Source organism: Chrysemys picta, chromosome 3 (assembly GCF_011386835.1).
Source record: "Chrysemys picta bellii isolate R12L10 chromosome 3, ASM1138683v2, whole genome shotgun sequence".
NCBI classification, from domain to species: Eukaryota; Metazoa; Chordata; order Testudines; family Emydidae; genus Chrysemys; species Chrysemys picta.
In genome coordinates, this window is record NC_088793.1 from 132,994,685 (window position 1) to 133,017,124 (window position 22,440).

General features: G+C 45.3%; 1 protein-coding gene across 4 annotated transcripts in view; it reads left to right on the forward strand.

The window, feature by feature from the left end:
• Positions 1-22,440, forward strand: part of SLC35F3 (solute carrier family 35 member F3) — a 266,391-nt gene that overhangs the window by 227,870 nt on the left and 16,081 nt on the right. For all 4 annotated transcript variants that reach the window (XM_005291205.5, XM_005291203.5, XM_065589030.1 and 1 more), the window contains one exon: positions 18,812-19,031. In XM_005291205.5, coding sequence (XP_005291262.2) covers positions 18,812-19,031 — 220 coding nt within the window. The remainder of the gene's footprint in view (positions 1-18,811; positions 19,032-22,440) is intronic.

A 22,440-nucleotide genomic window follows, 5' to 3' on the forward strand; every position in this document is an offset into this window, starting at 1 on the left:
CCCAGCTCCATGCCGTGCCATCTGCTCCCTCTGCCCGGGCCCTGCACCTGCCGTTAGAGCCGGCACCACTGCTCCCGCCAAAGCCAGGACTGCTGTTGCAGGATTCAGAGCACATCAGTGCTGCTGCCACCAGAGCTAGAGTCAGAGCCGCTAGGAAGAGCAGCACCCCAGGTCCAGCTGCCCGCATTTGAATTTGCCCAGGCAATGGGAGGGGAGGAGGGGCCTCCGACCAACATGGAGCGTCAGCCATTGGTGGCCCCACTAACTGGAATTCATGGCAGAGTCCCCATTGTGGAGGCCCTGTGGAAATTGAAACGTGGGCAGTGGGGAGCAGCACATTGCTCTTCCTAGACGCTCCAGCAGGCCGGAGAAAATGGCAGCAGCCTGCGCCAGGGATGTGTTGTGTGGCCGAGCAGCCCTGAGCCGGGGCCCTCCAAGTGCATGGGCCCCTCAGCAACTGCACCAGCTACTCCTCTGCCACTGCCACTGCCACCTGCCCTCCTCACGCAATTCCGGGGCCTCACCCTCACAAGTAGCTCAGTCAATTACCAGGCAAGGGGCCCCCTCGCTGCCTCAGGGCTGATGCAGTCACATGGGTTGCATGTGTCTAACGCAGCCCCTGGCCATCAGCCCCCATTTTTATAGGTGTGTCACTGCCAGGGGACCCACCCCCATCTGTCCTGCAATGCTATGCCTTTGCAAAATGCTACAGCACTGAGCCTGCCCAGCAGTGTGGTAGTAGTAGATGCTTCCTACCCATCATGCAGGGGTCACAGCCACTGGCCATGCTCCTGTGCTGAAGGGGCTGCTGTTGGGAAATGTAGTTTGTTCTCATAGGCTCCATATCCTTCTCTTGTTGTGGGACACACAGTTTTTGTGTCTGCCTGCTCTGGCCTCTCCCCAGCCCCACAGCACTCTCCCCAGCCAGTCCCACTCTAATTCGGCCTCTCTCTGCTAGATTCTGCACAGAAAATCAACTTTTTTTAGGATTACCCCCACAACTGAAGGAAAAATTAAACAGCACAAAAATATACTTTATTTAGGCCTATATACTTCCAACTTAGTTATTCTCATTTTGAAAATGAAAACCATAAAGACAAATACAAGTCTGGTTTTACAAAACAAAAAGAAAAATATTTGTGTTACTGAGCACATTAAGAGGTGTCAAAAACTACATGCATTCAACACTGTCACAGACATGGCTGAGCAACTTTGCTCTCCTTGCTGTTGGGAAAGATGATATGAGACAGCAAGATTGGAGCTGGACAGCTTCATAGAACAATTTGCCAAGGAAAAGTGTCGCCGTGGTGCAAGGTTCCAGTAATTGGAATCAGCAAGCCAGCACAGTGTGGGTGAGATTCCACTTTTGTTTAGCCCTGTGATTTTTGTTTTATGGGTGTGTTTTTTAACATTTTAAAAAAGCCTCAGGAAACGTGACCATTGGGCCCCATGCTTCATGTTTGCTGACCATGGTCTGACCCTTAAATCTGCCCCAGAAGAATACACTTTCTTACAAGGGCATATATTTAGAGATTATTATTTAAAGAGCATCTAAAGATGTGCTGGGAATCTCACAGCAAAAAGACACGATCCCTGCGTGAAGGAGTTTACTGGCTGAGGCCTTGATCTTGCAACTGACACTTAGTGGCGTTCTATGCTGGTGCAGCTGTCTACCCATGTGCTGTCAACTGCAGCATCAGGGCCTCACTACCGGCAAGGTGTAATGAGAGGGGCTAACAAGACAGAGGGGAAGAATGGTGAGTAACACCATGTAGTAAAATTACATGGTTATACAGTGTATGCTACTCTGCAGCATGATAGAGCACAGAAAAATGAAACAGTATGAGACTTAAATCAGCAGCAGGTTTAACCATTGAAGACGTGAGCCGTGATAATGGATTTTAAAAAGGAGCGAGATGAGGTTTCGAGGACAAACTCAGGAAAGGCATTGCAGGCACAGAGTTGGCATGAAAGAAGGTGTAGAGGTACGTGTCGGAGAACTGAACAAACAGGAAATGAGGCTGCTGTCACTGTAGTAGAGAAGAGGGCATGGGAGGTGGGAATGTAATAGCGTAACACAGGGGAAATTGTTAGCCCAGTACATAAAAACTGAAGACAAAGGGCCTGACTCTCTGCTGCCATGCACCTTGTGTAATCATTTCTGTGTGTTACAGAATGCTACTGTTCTGCTTCAGTAGCCTACTACAGTGGGGTTGCACAGGTTTGTTACTGGAATTTAGTGACTGGAATTCAGTAAACACTTCTGTTGATGATGCACAAAGAGGAATAGAATCCTGCTCACACTCTCATCTGCGTAGGCTCTGCGGGGCTAAAGAGAGTAAAAAACTTATTTTAGTCACCAACCTAAACAGAGAGGACTGAATACATACCAGGTGCTGATCTCATGAACAATAACCAGTTTCATGGTCACTTTTTCAGCCAAGTAAGAACTGGGGGATGTGACATGCAGCACCAGCTGAGGCCAGGGGTCGGAAGTTTCTATTAGGCTGTCCAGTGCAGGTGCTTTAGGACAGGGCACCTTCTGAGTGGAGGTGGCTGAGTGGCTTTTTGCCGCATTAGAGCTAGGGAAGAATCTTTTTCTGAAGCTAATAGCGTGTTCAAGAGGTGGGGAGTTGCCTCTCTGAGCCCAGAGGCAGAAGTAAAGGAACAGGGAGTGATGCTTTTGTTGAAGAGACATGTGATGCGGAGGGTACTACAAGCCACAAAATAAATGTTGGGTGCCTCCATGCAGAATTCTGAGGGTATGTAGACTACTCCTCAGTGTCTGAACTGTGCAACATCCTAACTATGATCTTCAGATCTCCACAGGAGCCTGCATGCAACATTGTACTGGCATGTAAGCTAGTGGAATAACACAGCAGGGAAAAAGCAGTCATAGCCAGCAAGGTCTTTTCCTAAAAGCCTTGATTAGTGTTTATAACAAAAGTGTTAGTTGTTTGTAGTGTAGCTATAGCCGTGTTGATCCCAGGATATTAGAGAGACAGGGTGGGTGAGATAATGTCTTTTATTGGACCAACTTCTGTTGGTGAGAGAGACAAGGGTGTTGTGGTCTTTTATATTTTTCCCGTGTGAGGAAATCTGTGAGGGAGTTTAAAACGGTATTTTCATCCCCTGGTCAGACGGCTTAAACTCCCTCCGAGATTTCTACCACAACTTCAACAACCACCATCCGTCCATTAAACTCTCTCTGGAACTCTCCCGCACCACCATCAATTTCCTGGACACCACGATCAGCTTCAGCAATGGAACCCTCCAGACAGCCATACACAAGGATCCCACGGATCACCACACCTAGTTCATAGATCCAGTAATCACTCCAAATACGCCAAAACATCCGTTATCTATAGCCAGACACTCAGATACCACAGAATATGCTTCGAGGCTAAAATCCAGGATATACACCTTAACACACTTAAAACCACCTTCACCAAACAAGGGTACTCCACCAGAGAAGTAGATTGCATCATGGAACAGGCCACCCAAATACCCCGAAAGAACCTACTTCAATACCAAAATAAAATCCCCTCTGATTGCACATCCCTAGTTGTCACCTACCACCCCACCCATGGAACCCCTCTGAGGGATCATCAAATAACTACCTACATCCCATACCTGCATCCCATACTCGATGGAAACCCCATCCTGAAACCCCACTCCCACTTCTGGTCTTCAAACAACCCCCCAACCTCTCCAAGCTCATCACTAGAAGCAAGCTCCCCACAGACCAGGACCCACCAACTCAAAGCGACACCAGACCCTGCCAGAACAACAGATGCAAAACCTGCAGACATGTCTCCACTGCTACAATGATCAACACCCCCCCCACAACACACCTTTCCAGATCCCTGGATCCTATATATGCCTATCACAACATGTGGTATACCTCATCCAGTGCACTAAATGGCCCAATAACAACAATGTAGGTGAAACCAGACAATCACTATGCTCTTGAACTCACACAGGAAAATGATTTAAAAAAAAACACTCTATTTACTTATAGGGGAACGCTTTTCACAAAGCGATCACTGTATATGTGACCTATCAGTCTCCATCCTCATAGGAATCCAGCACAACACTTTCAAAAGACGAGCCTGGGCGCTTAAATTCATTACTCTGCTAGACACCAAAAATTATGGACTGAACAGAGACAATGGATTTATTGCTTATAACAACAACCTATAACCCACTAGCCCCCTCTCTTTGTCTTTTGACTGCAGAGGTATTACCAAGCTACTCTACCTTGAATGGTCCCTTACAATATGTGCTATTTGTGCTAATCAATCTGTTCCACCTTGCATTTTTGCTGTGGTGCTGTGAGTTCCTTTCCCAGACCTGAAGAAGAGCTCTGTGTGGCTCAAAAGCTTGTCTCTCTCACCAACAGAAGTTGGTCCAATACAGTATATTACCTCCCCCCATCTTCTCTCTCTCAAAGAGTTAGTTATAAATTAACATTAAAAAAAAACTCCATAGTTTAAGCCCGGCGCAAGACCCTGGAGGATAGAGCAGCCCAAGAGTATGTATTCCTGCTGCTTCTCAAGCAGCTGTTCTCATAATCCTTCCCTGGAGCACCTGTTCAAGGGAGAAGGAAGCTGTCCTGGAGTTAAGTCCTTGTTCACTGTGGACCATGTAGGGCCCTGTAACCCATGAGAGGGCATTTTTCAGGAATGACCTCAATGAAGTTGGATGTAATATCCACACAGCTTTTCCATCTTGTTTAGTTCGTAAACCCAACGCTTTGGGAGTAAGACTCTCACTATGACCCAAACAGGGTGAGTGATGAAAAAACAACCCTTGTATATTCTTTTACGTTTTAAGTGAATTCACTAGCTAAGACTCGATCCAGATAAGATTGAGGTGACGTTGGTTCACGCTGTGTTCAAACCTATTTTGTGCTCCCTTATTATTATGCTCACAATTATCTAGCAAATGAGTTCACTGGCAGAAATGTTCACTGAAACAGGGCGCTTTATGCAAATATCACAAGCTAAATTCCCACTGAACTCTTTGGAGACTGTAGGGAACACAGAAGCAGGCCCAGAGTCCGATGGCACCACTTTGATAAATGTACTGTGTTTCTTTCATTGCTTCATTGTTCTTGCCATTTGTCCATATTTTGAGGGGCTTTAATTTCTTGCCTATATTTTTCCCCTTGTTGGAATTTTCCCCCCCCCCTTTTTTTTTTTTAGCTTTAGCTGCGCCCTCATTTGCTGTCATTACTGCTGAGCCAGAATCCAGCTGAGTCTGTTTGTTCCCCTGGTAACCCAAAACACAAACCGATGCATGTTGTTTTATAGACTAAACCTTCCTCTCCCTCATTTAATGGATTTAAAAGTGTTTAGGGAGGCCAGCATTCCTACAGTTATTGAGGCTTGCACGCCCCTATTTTAATGCAGTCAAAATAGCAACCAATTCTAAGTATATCAACAATCAGCTCTCTTTGAGTTTTAGTCAGTCAGTGCCTTTCTTGGTACATGAAAAACTGCCATGGCATATCCTGGCTTTAAAGTGTTTGATCCAGTAGTGCAAGTTTCCTTAAAACAGTGGTTATTTGCTCCTTTTATCATCTGCATATTGCATATTACATACCAATAATTACTATTCTTTAGCATAGTTGTAACAACATTATGGGCCTCATTCTCACATGATGTTGTCATTTGCACCCTGTGTAAAATGAATGCCAAGCAGTTGTGAAATGCTCCTGTATCAGAATTCTGCACTTTTTCACACTACTCAGCACTCATTTTGCTGTGGTGTTAATGACTACACAAAATGCAAGGCAATGAAGAGCCCAGCCGTTAGGACCAGATCCTGACCCACAATACAGGCCCTTTGCACCACCCTGATGTCATAAAGGAGCCATCTAGCTGTCCTAATTGAGCAGCTGGGGATTCCCTCAGCATAGGAAAATCCCTCTCTTGGGTAGAATTGGCTTTAAACCATAGGCATGCGCAGCACATTTCATTAGGGTGTGCACCCAGGAAGCCCCGCCCTAGCCCCGCCCTGCCCCCATCCACTCCCTCCTACTTCCCATCCCCTGACTGCCCCCCTCAGAACTCCCAACCCCCCCTGCTCCTTGTCCCCTGACTACTCCTTCCTGGGACTCCTGCCCCTAACTGCCCCCCTAGGCCCTACCTGTCCCCTGACTGCCCCGACCCTTATCCACACCCCCACCCCCAGACAGACCCCCATGCCTATCCAACCACTCCCTGCCCCCTGAAAGGACCCCTAGAACTCCTGACACATACAACCCCCCTGCTCCCTGCCTGCCCCAACCCCTCTCCACACCCCTGCCTCCTGACAGCCCCCCCCCAGAACTCCCGACTCATCCAATCCCCCCCCCAGCTCCTTGTCCCCTGACCACCCCCTCCAGAGAACCCCCCACCCTAACTGCCCCCCCCCCCGGACCCTCCTTACTTCCTGTCCCCTGACTGCCCTGACCCCTATCCACCCCCCACCCCCTGACAGACCCCGGGACTCCCATTCCCCATCCAACCCCCCCTGCTCCCTGACTGCACCCTCCAGAGACCCCCCCGCCCCTAACCACCCTCCCAGGATCCCACCCCCTATCCAATCCACCCTGCTCCCTGTCCCCTGACTGCCCCCACCCCTTATCCAACCCCCCCGGTCCCGGACCCCTTACCATGAGGCTCCTAGCAGCACGTTTGCTCTGCGCAGAGCCAGACACGCTGCTCCGCTAGCGCTGGTAACAATAGCAGTGAAGACAGCGCCACCCAGGCTTCAGTGTGGGTAGTACAAGCCTAGTATGGCCCCTGGGTGCATATTTGGCTCACTAGCCCACACTGAAGCCCATGCTTCGCTGTCTTCATTGCTATTGTTACCTGCGCTAGCTGGATTCAAGCCAGCCTGGATAGGCCAGTTCCTGCACAGTGGTAGCTCTGGTAGGTCAGCCTGTGCACAGCTTTTGCTGTGTAAACATACTTCTAATGTCACTTGGTGATAGCAGTGTAGCTGCTATTATATCACAGTGATGTGTGTGATGCACTTAGATCCTTTAGTGAGAGGTGCTGTAGGAAAAGCCTGTGATGGATCTATGGAATAGATCACTGTTTATGCCATTGACTCTAACTAAACTGTTTACTACTTTAATATTTTATGCATTCATTCTTGTTTTCTTCATAATCTTTTTTATGTACATCTTCAATAACGTAGTAAATGGCAAATTAATTGATGCATGACAATAACACATAACCAGCTCATCAAAAACATTTCTAAACACGGGGAGCTCTGCATCTCCAAATGAGGTAAATCAAAAACGATTACTGCCTAAATTGCATGCTAAGTAAGTAAAAGATAATCATATTAAAAGCAGGTGTTGCAACTAAATAAAACTTCTAACTGAAATGCTACATTAAAATCATTGCTTCTAAGTTTCTTTCCCATCAGTCTCACAATTAAAGTTTTTAGCAGCATGCATCTTCCTTTGCCTTTCCTATCTTTAATTATTGTCACATAATTGGTCTGATTCTCCACTGCTTTGCATTATGTGTAGTCATTTACACCTGTGCAATATGTGCATCAAACCCACTAAACAAGAATGGATGCATTTCATACCTACTTTGCACAGGTGTAGATGATTGCACAGGTTGAAAGGCAGAGGAGAATGAGACCCAATATTTATACAGCTGGGCAGGGCCGCCAAGAGGATTCCGGGGGCCTGGGATCTTCGGTGGCAGGGGGGCCCCCGCCGCCGAAGACCCAGCACTTCGGCGGCGGGTCCTGGGGCGGAAGGACCCCCCCCGCTGCGGGTCTTCAGGGTACTTCGGCGGTGGGTCCCAGAGCGGAGGGACCCCCCGCCGCCAAACTGCCGCCAAAGACCCCGAGTGGAAGAAGCTCCAGGGGCCCGGGCCCCGTGAGAGTGAAGGACTCCGCTCCAGGGGCCCCAAAAAACTCTCGTGGGGCCCCCTGCGGGGCCTGGGGCAAATTGCCCCACTTGCCCCCCCCTCTGGGCGGCTCTGCAGCTGGGTAGGCCAGAATAAGTATGTGTAGAGTTGCACCAGTGGTGACCTGAGTGATCTGACGTGTTGGTGCTACAAGCCAATAGAAAAGATGATTGAAGATAACCCACTGGAGTTGACAGTAAGCATATGGGAAAAACAAAGTGAAATATGAGAAGACATGGGAGGAATATGTATCAAAAGTGAATAATTTGGGCAAAGCAATCACTTTTCAAGCCTTTTATTTCCTGTACTGTTGATCCTTTAATTACACAATGTGCTTATCACCAAAATGTACTTTCTGAAACCATCTAATCAGGTTTCAGAGCTGATCAGCTGTTGCTCATTACAGGTGATGTTTTCCTGTGAAGACTACACTTCATATTTTGCATATTTGACCTAGTAATAACATCAATGAAGTTACTCCTGATTTTCACCAATGCAAGAGAAGACTCTTGCCTTGTGTACCATTGCCCTCTATGGAGGGAAATTCAGACCTGCTCAAGTGTGTAGGATCTATGCCTCTCTAATGGCTACAGTCCACAGACTATATATAAGCCCTAAAGGTAGGATTTTCAGAAGTGTTCAGTATTGGCCTAACTCTTCTCCTATTGAAGTCAATAGCCAAACTCCAAATTAAGTGTTTTTTGAAGATCCCACTTTAATACTATTAGAGTTTAACTTAGCTCAGTGGTCAGAGGCATTTGTATTGGAAGCAGAGTTCTATCCCCACTAATGTCCTTGAAACATGAGTTGCCACAGTGTGCAGCAAAGCTGAAAACTATGAGGAGCTCTGTCATTGATCTCCATTGAAATTCTCCATACAATTCTTCAATGCAGAATGGAGAGGAGAATTTTGTCCTGTATCTCTAGATATGTTGGAAGCCTATGGGTGAGAGTATATGCCCACAGATATATATTTATATGGATGCTTGTATTCTGGTTTTGTAAAAAAAACCTGTCCATTGGGATCTTACTATAAACAGCCCTCGCTGTTCCACAAAAAGATTTCAATGCCTGTTCTGGGGTCTCTTCTCTTCTGGAAACATATGCTTTACTGTAACTCTCCTTTGTTCTAATTAGACTTACAGGTGAGAATCTAATGAGACTAGAGGCTAGGTTTGCCATTGGCATGAGCAAGTGCAACACTATTACTAGCAATACATTACACATGCTGACAACAATTGCAAATTTAGCTCTTGCACCTATTCGATACCTTGTTTTTCTTCAGTTGTGATATACATCAGTTGAGAAATATCTTTATTTGTTCAAGGATTCAGCACTCCAGTGTTTTACTGACATAATCTAGCTTTGGACAATATACACAACAGACTTTGGGAGCTGCTTATATTTGTCTGGAGCCAGAATGTAGCACTTAATACCGGAGGCTTTTTTGTTTATTTTTCTCAAGAAGACACTTCTTTATTTGTGTGTACTTTCAAGAAACCAAATCCAGGTTTTTTCTGCATAGAAAGTGTGGGGTAAATATCTGGGGCAAGATTTGCCAGAACACTCACTGCTTTGTGCCACTCCAGCAACACAAAACAACGGTAGATCCAGACAGTTAAGCTGGCTTGAACAGCTACTTTACATTGCTGGCACTGAGCAAAGCAGCTGGAAGGTACCGATGAATCTGGTCCCATGATTAGGGGTTAACAGGTGAGTCGTAGCAACTCTTAGACCTGCACATAGTTTGGAAGAATTCTGTTATCATTCACATCTGTGTTCAATCTATAGAAAAGGACTACAGAGAACTGAAAAGGCAGCATCTTTTCAGGGAACTTGATGCCAATAATACTGAGCAAGGCCAATTAGAGAGAGTGATTGTGTCACTGATCTGATGCACCCTCTGAGTTCTCTACCCTGATGGGGTTCCTATAGACCCCACTCCAGGGCCAAGGTCCTTGATGGTGCAGAGGGGTCCATTTTGCACTGCCCTGTTCCAAGCAGAGTGAAACTTGGTCCATCATTGCACAAACAAAAGCTGCGTCAGCAGGAGTGCAGCCAGGCAGTTTTTAAGACATAACCTTGATATACGTGAGACTATCTGAACTGTGGAATTTCATTAGGTTAAGGAGGGGGGATTGGGTTTGATCACTTTCAGTTAAGGATCAAAGTAATTTGCAAGCTTTGAGAGGATCAGGGGGTATCTGTGGCTGAGCTCAGTCCGAGATTTAGAAACTAGAAGAGCACTACAAGATTATTCATTTCACATAACCTGTCTGCCACCATTTGACTTTCAGTGGTACGTGGGCACTTTTGAAAATTTTACCCCTTATCTATAGCTATGAGATGACAAGTTGACAAATCCATACGCGCGCGCACTATCTATACAATGGAACAGGCAGAACAGGTTAAGGCAGTCACTCTTGCTGGGCCTCTTGTAGGCACGTGACCATAGTATGTCCATGACAGACATATCTGATTGTCCTCATAAATCAGCCCCTTATTTAAGCTTAAAATACGCCACTGGATATGAAGGTGGGGTGTTCATTGAGAGCTTCAGACTGAGTCATAAGGGTGAGGACCAAAGGTACAGGTTACATGGGAGTGAAGCTTGTAGGAGAGAGTCTGTCGATCAGTAGTTCTGTAGGGAACTGCCCTGGACTGCAGAAATGCTCCAAAATTGTAATGGCTTTGAGTTTGGAATAAGGACTCTGCCATTGCTCTGCATGAGAGTACCTGGCATTAAATGAGGATATTGATATAACAGGCATCACAGAAACTTGGTGGAATGAGGATAATCAATAAGACATGGTAATATCAGGGTATAAAATATATAACAATGATGAGTAGATCATGCTGGTGGGGGAGTGGCACTATATATATAGAAGTAGGAAAATGCTGCTGACCACTTGACCAGGATGGTGATGGTGATTGTGAAATGCTCAGGTTGATTAGAGAGGCAGAAAACCCACTAATAATGGGAGATTTCAACTATCCCCATATTGCCAGGGTACATGTCACCTCAGGAAGGGATGCAGAAATAACATGTCTAGACACATTAAATGACTGCTTCTTGGAACAGCTTGTCCTGAAACTTACAAGGCAGTTCTTATTTAGTCCTAAGTGGAACACAGGATCTGTTCCAAAAGGTGAAGATAGTTGAACTGCTCAGTAACAGCAACCATAATGTTATTAAATTTAAATCCCTGTAGGAGGGAAAATGCCAAAGAAACCCATCACTGTAGCATTTAACCTCAAAAAGGGGAACTACACAGAAATGAGGAAGGTAAACAGAAATTAAAAGGAACAGTCACAAGGGTGAAATGCCTGTAAGCTGCACTGAGACCAGGGCCGGCTCCAGGCACCAGCTCAGCAAGCAGGTGCTTGGGGCGGCCAAGGGGAAGGGGCGGGACGTCGGGCTCTTCGGCAGCAATTCGGCTGTGGGTCCTTGGTCCCTCTTGGAAGGACGGACCGGCTGCCGAATTGCCGCCGAAGAAGAAAGCGGTGCGGTGGAGCTGCCACCGATCGCGATCGCGGCTTTTTTTTTTTTTTTTCCGCTTGGGGCGACAAAAACCCTGGAGCCGGCCCTGATTGAGACTATTTAAAAACATCATAATAGAGGCTCAAACTAAATGCATACCCCAAATAAAAAAATAGTAAGAGGACCTGTGATGGGGTGTCCACCCCACACAAGTCCTCAGCAGGTTAATATTGGCCAGAAGGGGCCAATCAACCTTATATGCTGCACCTGAAGGAGAACCAGGGATTAATAAATCTAATGGCAGATGAAGCCTAGCTAGGGGAGGAGCTGGGATAGGATTATAAACCAGGAAGAGTCTGCAGGGAAGAGGTTTGCAGTCACTCCCTAGAGGGAAAGGGAGTTGGCCAGAGACAAGGAGGAGATTCAGGGGGAGAGTAAGCTCTGGGGTACTGCTCTGGACTGAGGAGTCGGGCAGGAGGCCAGGAGATTCTCCAGTGATAAAGAAGAGATAGGCAAGGAGATAGAGAGGTGAGGTTGGAAGGAGCCCAGGGAAACAGAGCCTGAGCAAACCTGGATTGCTAGTCATAGGGCCCCTGGGCTGGAACCCAGAGTAGCGGGTGGGCCAGGTTCCCCAACCTGCCACAGGGAAGTGACACAGGACCTGGAGACTGGAATGGAAGACCATCTGAGACAGTGTCTGGACAGTTTGTCTGGTGGGACTTTGTTATCTCAAAAGGGGAGGAACTCTATAGTGACCTGGCTGGAGGGCTGAGTCATGAAGAAGAAGTACCCTGAGTCACAGAGAGAGAGAGCGGGTCCACAGCATGGGCACCCAATGGAAGGGGGCGCCAGATGGGGCGAGAGCTATTTTACAGCCCCAAGGAGGCACAACCTGTGGTGAGTGGGACCCTTTTACAGTACAAAAAAAATGCTACATGGTAAACAGTAAAGTAAAAGAGGCAGTTAGAGGCAAAAAGGCGCTCTTTAAAAACTGGATATCAAATCCTAGTGTGGAAAATAGAAAACAGCATAAAATCTGACAAGTGTAATAAGGAAGGCCAAAAAAGAATTTGAAGAGCAATTAGCTAAGGACACAAACACTAACAGCAAAAAACCCTTTAAGTACATCAGAAGCAGGAAGCCTGTTAAACAGTTAGTGGGACTACTGGACGATTGAGGCACTAAAGGAGCACTCAAGGAAGACAAGGCTATTGCGGAATAGCTAAATGAATTCTTTGCATCAGTCTTCATTTCAGAGGATGAGTGAAGATCCCCACACCCAAACCATTCTTTTTAGGTGGCAAATCTGAGAAACTGTCCCAGATTGAGGTATCGATAGGTTTTGGAACAAACCAATAAAATAAACAGTAATAAGTCACAAGCACCACATCGTATTCATCCAAGAGTTCTAAAGGAACTCAGATATGAAATTGCAGTTCTACTAACTGTGGGGTGTAACCTGTTATTTAAATCAGCCTCTGTTCCAGATGGTGGATAGCTAATTTAATACCGATTTTCTTTTTAAAAGGTTCCAGAGACGATCCTGGCAATTACAGGCCAGTAAGCCTAACTTCAGTACCAGGCAAATTGATTGAAACTATAGTAAAGAACAGAATTATCAAACAAACCCAATATTTTGGGGGAAAGTCAACACAACTTGCCTCACCAATCGATTAGAATTCTTTGAGGGAGTCAACAAGCATATGGAGGAGGATGGTTCAATCAATATAGTTTGCTTGAGCTTTCAGAAAGCTTTTGACAAGGTCCCTCACCAAAGGCTCTTAAACAAAGTAAGCTGTCATGCGATAAGAGAGAAGATCCCCTCATGGATTAATAACTGGTTAAAATATCAGAAACAAAGGGTAGGAATAGTCAGTTTTCACATCAGAAAGAGGTAAACAGTGGAGTTCCCCCATGGGTATGTACTGGGACCAGTGCTGTTCAACATATTCATAAATGATCTGGAAAACAGGGTGAACAGTATGGGGACAAAATTTGCAGATGATACAAAATTACTCAAGATAGTTAATTACAAAGCTGACTGCAAAGAGTTGCAAAGGATTCTCACTAAACTGGGTGACAAAATGGCAGATGAAATGCAATGTTGATAAATGCAAAGTAATAAACATTGGAGAAAAGTATCCCAACTATACATATAAAATGATGGGCTCTAAATTAGCTGAAAGAAAGAGATTGTGGTGTCATTGTAGATAGTTCCCTGAAAACATCTGCTCAGTGTGCAGCAAAAGTCAAAAATGCGAACAGAATTTTAGGAACCATTAGGAAAGGGAGAGATAATAAGACAGAAAATATCATAATGCCACTGTATAAATCCATGGTACATCCACACCTGGAATACTTTGTGCCGTTATGGTCTCCCCATCTCAGAAAAGATATATTAGAATTGGAAGAGGTGCAGAGAAGAGCAACAAAAATGATTAGGGGTATGGAACAACTTCCATACGAGGAAAAATTAAGAAGACTGGACTGTTCATCTTAGGAAAGAGGCGACTAAGGGGAGGCTATGACAGAGGGCTATAAAATCATGAATAGTGTGGAGAAAGTGACTAAGGAAGTGTTATTTACCTCTTCACATAACACACGACCCAGGGGTCACCCAATGAAATGAATAAGCAGCCATAGGCTCTGCACCCCTGGCAGCTCCTCCCCCCCACCCCCTCCCACCTCAGCTCACCTCCGCCTCTTCCCCTGAGCGCACCGCCGCATCCTGATTCTCCCCCCTCCCTCCCAGCACTTGGGGGAGGAGGCAGGGCCAGGATGGGGATTTGGGGAGCGGTCCAATAGGGGCAGGGAGGGGCGGAGTTAGGGCGGGGACTTTGGGGCAAGGGTGGAGTTGGGGCGGGAGCAGGGCCGGGGGCGCGAGCACCCACTGGCGCAGAAAAAAGTTGGCGCCTGTGTAGTCAGCAGGTTTAAAACAAACAAAAGGAAATACTTCTTCACACAGTGCACAGTCAACCCCTGGAGCTGATTGCCATGGGATGTTGTGAAGGCCAAAAGTATAAATGGGTTCAAAAAAGAATTAGATAAGTTCATGGAGGATAGGTCCATCAGTGACCCAGTATGGCCATTCTTATGTTCTTGTCAGTGATTGCTGTAGGCTTTTCTTGCAGTTGCTTTGTGGTAAGTGTTGTACGGATATAATGGCCACCTACTGCAGGTGTGTTGTGTTCTTCTGCTATAGAGTACACTCTGGGGGAGGACACACACACACACACACTTTTAATCTCCATAGAGCTTGTCAGCACAGATCCCAGTTACTCATGCTGTGTGCTGGCATCACATTGTTTGAAAGTGCAGTTGTGTTGTAATTAGTGCCAACAACACAGGAGATATTCCTATTTACAAATATTTATTTTAGTTCTTTTTAAAAGATGCCCATTCAGTGTCCTAAGTGCATGTGCCCATATTAAGACATGGCAATAATTTAGGACCAGAATCCAAGAGATTGAACCCTCCTAATGAAAGTACCACTGTCTCCATCTACCTGATCACCCTCTCCCCATGCCCCAGAAAAGCCAAAGACCAGTCTGGCAGCAAGACCAGGGGGACCAACAAATTCAGGCTTTGGCAAACTGAAGCAGGAAGAGTTGCACAGTTGAGGACCCTCACTGAGAACAACCTGCCACCTGCACCCTCATAATGAAACCAGAGGCTACTAACTGAAATGCTTCAGATGATCTGAAGTGCTGGAGGCACATCACACAAGGCGAGTTGCAATCTCTGACTACCTAGAGTTGGTAGACAGACAAGCAGGCTCCAGTCCACTTAACGCTCTATGGGCATGATCAAAAGCCCACTGAAGTCAATGGGAATCTTTCCACTAACATCAGTGGGCTTTGGATCAGGGCTTATACAAAACTCCATGACCTGTGTTGCGCAGGTCAAGCTAGATGATCATAATGGTCTCTTCTGGCCTGAGAGGCTCTGAATCTATAAACAATTGATAATTTTTTCTTGAGAAATACGAAGAATATTTTTGTTACTAGATGAGATTGTTTAAATATTTAAAACAAGTCGCCTCCTTCAGTGTATTTAAGCATGCATGGATGGCAGTGGGACAGAACCTCTGATCGAGCATACGATTAAATTGATTTTTACCAAACAGTATTCATAAAACATGAAGATGAAAACATTTGATGTGCATCATGTACTTGTGCGGCCGGAATAAAAATGATGCACAGCATGCTGATATTTAAAAAACAGCTGCCTCCAAAGTGTACTTAAGAGGTATTTAATGAAGAGGCCAATTATCTATTGGTGATTTCACATCCAGCCTGTGCTGTAACTACCATAGCTCCAGAGGTCATGTCTTAGTCCTGTCTTGTTTCCCATAAAATGTCTGCTCTGGGGTATTTATCTAACATTATTCATCCACAGCAACCTTTGTCAGATGCCTGTTGGTAAGTCTTCATAAGTAATGGGCTTTTTCCTTTGAGCACTGTATTGTTTTGGTCTCTTCTGATGATGCACCAAGAAAACATTGAGCTGCTCTGATAAATAACTAGGAAAATGTCGGGAGAGAAATCTATTGAGAGCAAGCTGTCATACTTTGAAGGATTTTGTGCATAAAAAATGTCACATATCCCTCAGGTCTCCTTGGACTTTATTAGCATGATGTTTAGAAGGCACCAAAAATGAGTAGATTTAGGGGTGGGTATATTTTTCAGCAACAACAACCCCTTACTTGTCACTTACCTGGAAAAGCAAGTGGCCTGATGGTAAGAAGACTGGGGTTCTGATTTTCCATCTTCCCACCTTTTGTAGTCCTTTATACATTTGCAGAATGCAAAGAGGGTACAAAAGACTACCTAATCAGAATGGTTGTATTTTACACTGGTTTTGCACTCTTTTTGCACAGGTTGAAGTGATTATACAAGGTTCAAGGCAGTGTAGAATCTCTCAGGAACCTTTAGTGTAGAAGAGCACATATTCTGATCCCAACTGAACCACTGACTCACCTTGGACAAATTTCTTGACCTCCTTGTTTCTCAGTGAAATCCAGCTAAAAAATTAGAAGGGCCTAACCAAAAACCTGTTGCTTTTCAAAGAAGAGAACTCCTCCAAAATGTCAGAGAGCAGCCCTTCCCAAAGCAATACCATGACATTTCTGAAGAGCCCATTTGTGTGTGTGACGGAGGTAGCTCGCAGAAGCTCTAGATTACTATTCTTTCCAATGTGGTAGCGCCAAAAGGTCCCAGGATTGGGTCCCCATTGTGCTGTGTGCTATGCAAATAAAGAACAAGACACAGTCCCTGCCCGCAAGAACTTGCAAAGTAGAAAATGAAACCCCAACCCAGGCAGGTGGTGGGGAAAGGGTGATAGCACACAAGGGCAAGCAGAGCAATTACGGTGATGGATGGCAAACAGCATCTTTCCTTCATTTTTGACTTAGTGAGTCAAATAATTGTTTTGTTTACATTACCAAAAATATTGTTGTAAGGGTTTTTTTTTGAGGGATGGGCACTCAGGGTTGAAGTGGGGAAGAGGAAGGGATTTCTGAAGTAAGAGAGGAAGGTAAATAAAAGAAGAAAAGCAGAGAGGAGAGAGAGAGGGGGAGGGGAGAAGCATAAGAGAAAGGCAGTTGCTATAGTTGATGAGGGGGAGGGATGAGGAGCTATCAACAGCCAATTGCAATACAGCAAATGAAAAAAAAAATTCTGGCCATGATTCTCCAGGGCATAAAGTGACCTTAACCATTGGGGCACCCAGCCCAACCAGAATCCAGGTTTCAGAGATGAATTGATGTCACCAGGCTGTGAAGACTCTTCCCACTATCTGCTGCTACTTCCATGTGGAGGATTGCAAGAGAGGCAGAGGGCTTGGTGCTCTGGTGGGTCTCTCAGGACTGGGCTGGAAGGCCCTGGTTTACCCTCTCAACTCTAGTTGGTATGGGTTGTTTTGGGGAAAGAGCTCAGAGGGTCTGGTAAGGGCCATCTGAACATGTCATTAGTCTGCAAACAATATTCTTCAGATTACAAATCCCTGTTTCCATTTTGCATTACTGAATTTGCACGCAAACAACTTGGCTAGCACATGCCATTTTAGTTTTACAGTAGTTATAAAGCCAATGACTCTTGATTTTTAGCTTACAATGTTTACACCAAAAAAGATGTCCTACAGCTGTGTTCTTGACCCCTCTGACTATCTAATCCCTGCTTTATCACCATCTCAGCTCTCTGTTTGACATTAAACATCATGTTTATACTGATGACACCAAACTTTTTCCCATCCATCCTTTGTCCCTGCCAACATCTCTCTTTGTCATATATTCCTTAGTGCTTGGTTCCACTCAAATTTTCTCCACCCTATTGTCTCCAAGTCTGGTTCCTTCTGTTAGACTAGAGTAAATGCCCTAATGCTCCCCAATTTCTTCCATCTACCTCCTTGACTCTGATCTCTCCTTGTCAGATGTACCAGAAATGATCCATCAATGTTTATTTTTCCATCTTACCAACAGTATCTGCAGGACCTCCTATAGCTGGACCTGGATTCATAATATTATTCATACCTGCCCTTATCTTCACTTTCTGTCTGCCCACTTCCTTAATCCATGCACTCCCAACCTCCCACTTTGATTACTACAACTCCCTCTGGGCTGGTCTCCTCGCCAAATTTCAGCTTGCCCAAGAACACCTGTATTCCATCAAGAACTCACAGGCATAACCTCATTTCCCTGATCCTTATTTATCTTCACTGACCCTATTACCTCCTCAGACCTGACCTTACCAACATCCTTTTCCTCTCCTCCATTCATTGAACTGGTTATGGGCAAAGCTTAGTCCACACTGTGAGTCTCTGACAGTGGCAGTGCCTTTAGCCACATCCACCTGTCTGATGGAAAAGCCTTGTCCTGAACTTAGTTCCAGTGAGTCCCCAGCCATTTCAAATCCTGCCTCAATATCCATCTCTTCTCTTTTCTGCTTAACGGGGAGGCCGCTGGCTCAGTGGCTAAGGCAAAGAGTTGGGCATCAGAAGGCCCGGATTCTGCTCCCAGCCTGGCCACTGATTTGTTGGATGATCTTGGGCAAGCTAAAGAATCACTTCTGTTTCCCCAGCTGTAAAATGAGAATAATGAAACAAAGCACTTTGAGAAATATAGATTAAAAGTGCAAGGTGCAAGCACCTTATTAATATTGTAGTTATTCACTTTGATCCCCTACCTCCACCTTTCACCATACTCTTATGTGCTCATCGTTTTCAGTTTTATAATCCCTTCTGTGTGTTCAATATTTTTGTGCAAATGATGGCTTTTGCAGCAGACTGAAACTTGTTACCCTTCTTGTAGGAAAGACTTGGTACCAAAAAAGAGCATTCTAATTGGTGCGACGCATGAAGGACTTGTTTGCCACTCAGGTATAATAACATTGCCTTTCTTTCCTTGTTTTAGGGAGTGCTGCCGATTTTTTGGAGACAATGGCTTGACTATGAAGGTGTTTTTTACCAAGGCAGCACCCTTTGGTGTTCTTTGGACACTCACAAACTACCTGTACTTACATGCAATAAAGAAAATAAACACTACGGATGTCTCCGTGTTGTTCTGCTGCAACAAAGCTTTTGTGTTCTTGCTTTCATGGATCGTTCTCAGGGACAGGTTCATGGGAGTGAGGGTAAGTGTCTCCTTATCTCTCTGTCTCCCTCCCTCCTTCGCTTTAACCTTTTTCCAATTGGCTCATTTAGATCAGCATCTGACACTACTAACAGCAGGTTTCTCTGATCTTTTAAAGAGGTGAAGTCATGAGATGAGTCAGCATAATATCCTTACAGAGCTTGCAGTCCTCCAGCCCCGGAGTCTGTGCAGAAATGCATTCATTACAAAACAAATCAGCACTGAGAACCATCACTGTGTGGATCTCTCTCGACACTGCAGCCTCCTCTTCCTAGAACTTGCTCTCTTTCCTCACTGTTCCTTCCAAAGGAGATAACTTATCCCAGTCTGTGACATGAAGGATAACTGGTATCCCCATGTGGTCATGAACATTTATCATCCTTTTCCTGTTCTCTTTCGATTAGAAAGGACTGAGCCTATGGTACTTAGAAATTTTTTTTTAACTGTGCATTTCTATGGGTGCTTTACATGTCCTTGTGCATTTTTTGTCCATATTCTGTGAATTCATTGGGGCAGCTCATATCTGCATATGACACAAGCCCTGTGGGATTGGAGTATTAAGTTCTGTGTCATACCTGGTTGTGGATAGCAACTGATATAAACACAAATGTGGCTAATTCAGCTCCTATTTTTCAAGTATCTGTTTTTAAAAAGGTTTGTTTCTGTGTGGAAGGGCGGGGGGGGGGTGCGGGGGGAGGAGAGAAATTACCCTGTAGTGTGCTCAGCAATCCATTCCATGACTGCACAGTTTGGGCTAGAATTCAGTGAGATCTTGTGTACTAATACTACCTAACACAGTCTGTGTAAGTCGCTCTGGCAGGTGAAGAGCTAGAGAGAACTATCGGGTCTTAGTTTGTGTCCAACAGGCTAGATAGAGGGGGGGAATTCTGGGGCAGAAGATCACTGAGTGGGGCATTGTGGAGGTTGGAACTTGCCAGCACAGCTCCAATAAAGCACAACTCCAATAAATTCTCTGTTAGATTTTCTGCTTAATTCTGTGGGCCCATAGGTGGGAGACAGAGATTTCCCTGCAGCCTGCCCAACCTTTGCATAGACCCTGCAGTCACACAGAGCCCTCTGTTTGGTCCAAGAGGTGCCACCAATGCAGCTTTCCCCTTCCATGGGAAAGATGGAGGAGGGTGCCCACAATGCATAGCTTTGAGGGACGATCTGATCCAGAGTTCCCTTTGCAGTTGTTAGAATTAAGTCCTGTCTCCCTTATGCCCTTGGAGAACATTCCAGCCCTTAGAACCAAGAGGCAGCTTCTCACATTCCCCTCTGACAGCAGAGGCAGCACCAATCAGCAGTTGGCATTCATCAGCATTCCCCAAAAGTGACACAGTGTCAGGTCTGTGGCTCCTGTAGTGGGGCTGAAAGCAATTACAGTGTGAAGACACCAGCGATTTACTCCTGCCCCATTACACCAGCTGAAGTGGAGATGAGGAGTCAGCTCTCTTCTCTGTAAGCCTGGGCAATATTTCTAGTTTGTTTTCAGAGAGATTTTAAACCCCAGGATACGCAGAGATTAAAAATTAACTTTAATAGAAGAATTTATTTCTGTGTGATTGAAAATCTTGAGCCACATTGTTGTTGTTGCAGCCTGGCCCTGAGGCTACAATAGGGAAAATTACAAAAGGTACCAGCAAAGGAGTACCTTCCTTGCCCTTCCAGCTGTTGTCTGCACATTAATCTTTCTGACTGACTTGACACTGAACTTCTTTTAACTGGGAGGGGAAGGGGGTTGAGTAACAATAAGGGAGCCTCTGTAGGAGAGCTGTAGTGATTTTAGGGGGTGACTGTAATGCTGGTTGTGTTGTCTTTTGGATAAGAGGAAAAAACGATCAGGGTCTCTAGCCTTCCCATGGGACTGTTAGTAAGTACCCCGTTATCCTGGTCAGTTTCTAGTGGAAAACATTTACATCCTTCCCTCTTTAATCCTCCTGCATTTGCAGCTGGAGATGGTATTCCTAGTGACTTTCCAAAGCAGTGTATAGTGTTGCTGTACTCTGTTAAACAACTGATGTGTTGCATCCATTTAGGTGGCTGCATTTCTATGGTGAGTGATGCAAAGATTGTAAACATGTAATCACACACACGGGCAAGAGAGATGGTGTGTTGGCAGAATGCTTTGTAATCCTGCTAGATGAAAGGCACTGTATAAATGGAAGATAATGGTAATGATACATTCATGTCAGAAGGATCGTATCTGGATTCCTAGGCTCAGATCTGGGGTTTTGGCTTGATTGAGTACAGAGCTAATGACTGAAGATTGGATCCAGGTCTGAACTTTCCCCCATTTCAAGAGAGGAAAGGTGGTGAAGTGATGAATGGGCTGGATCTAGGGTTTGGTCTGAAGCATCTTTAATTATTCTTTATTAATTTTTAATATTGTCTTGGGATAAGCCAACTTGTCAGCAAACTAGTAGCAAATAAATGGAGACATGGTTCTCCAATAGTCCCTGATAAGGAAATAGTGCTTTACAACCAAGATATGCCAAGGTATCTCCACCTGTCATTGATGGCATGTGGTACCAGAGTGAGGAACAACGTGACAAGCAAGGTTATATATCATGGAGAGGTGCTGTACCCCTTCCAAACTTCAGTCCTCCACAATGGTGCCTGGCACTAATCAAAGATTTAGTCCAAGTGGTTTTCACGAGGAACTGTCTCCCATTTGTGCTGAATGAGAGTGGCGTGCTACATTCTCCTCACCCAGTTATTAATTGGCAAAGTGCTAGAGGATGAGGGAGAACTTTCTGGGATATTTGAACTTCTTGGATATTAACTTCTTGTCTGAGTAGGGACAAATGTATTGCAGGTGTGGGATGTATTTTCTTTCCCCTGGAAAATGGGGCAGAAAGGACAGGCTCTTCCTTGACTCCTTCGTATCTTTCATGGGGATTAGCAATGGCTCCTCCAGGGGAGGGCTTGGGCATTTTGGTGGAGGGAAGATGCTGCAATGGGATTTTGTTCTTTCTTTTCACTGTGTATTGAGTAGCAAGTGTGCTAGGGTACTTCCCTTTATGACGGGGGATTTGAATGGAGTCTCCTCCTCTTTCCTTGTTTCATGGCTGGCCACCTTTTCTTCCTTCTGTTCCTTCTCGTTTTTGTAAGTTCCTGAGTCATGGTGGAGCTGATCTATTCAGGTACAAGGACAAACACCACGTGTTTGGAATTTAATTTGGGGGTGAACTTCTAAAATGGTGGGCCCCTTTCTAAAATCAGGAGCTAAGTGTTCAGAGTCACAGTTAGTTGTTATTTACCTCGAAGCCAGGGTCCCACTGCACTAGGCACCCTACAAATATATAAACCCTGCCCCAAAGAGTTTATAATTAGGGCTCTGTGTCTGTCACGGAAGTCATGGATTCCGTGACTTTCCGCAACCTCTATGACTTCTGCAGCGGCCAGTG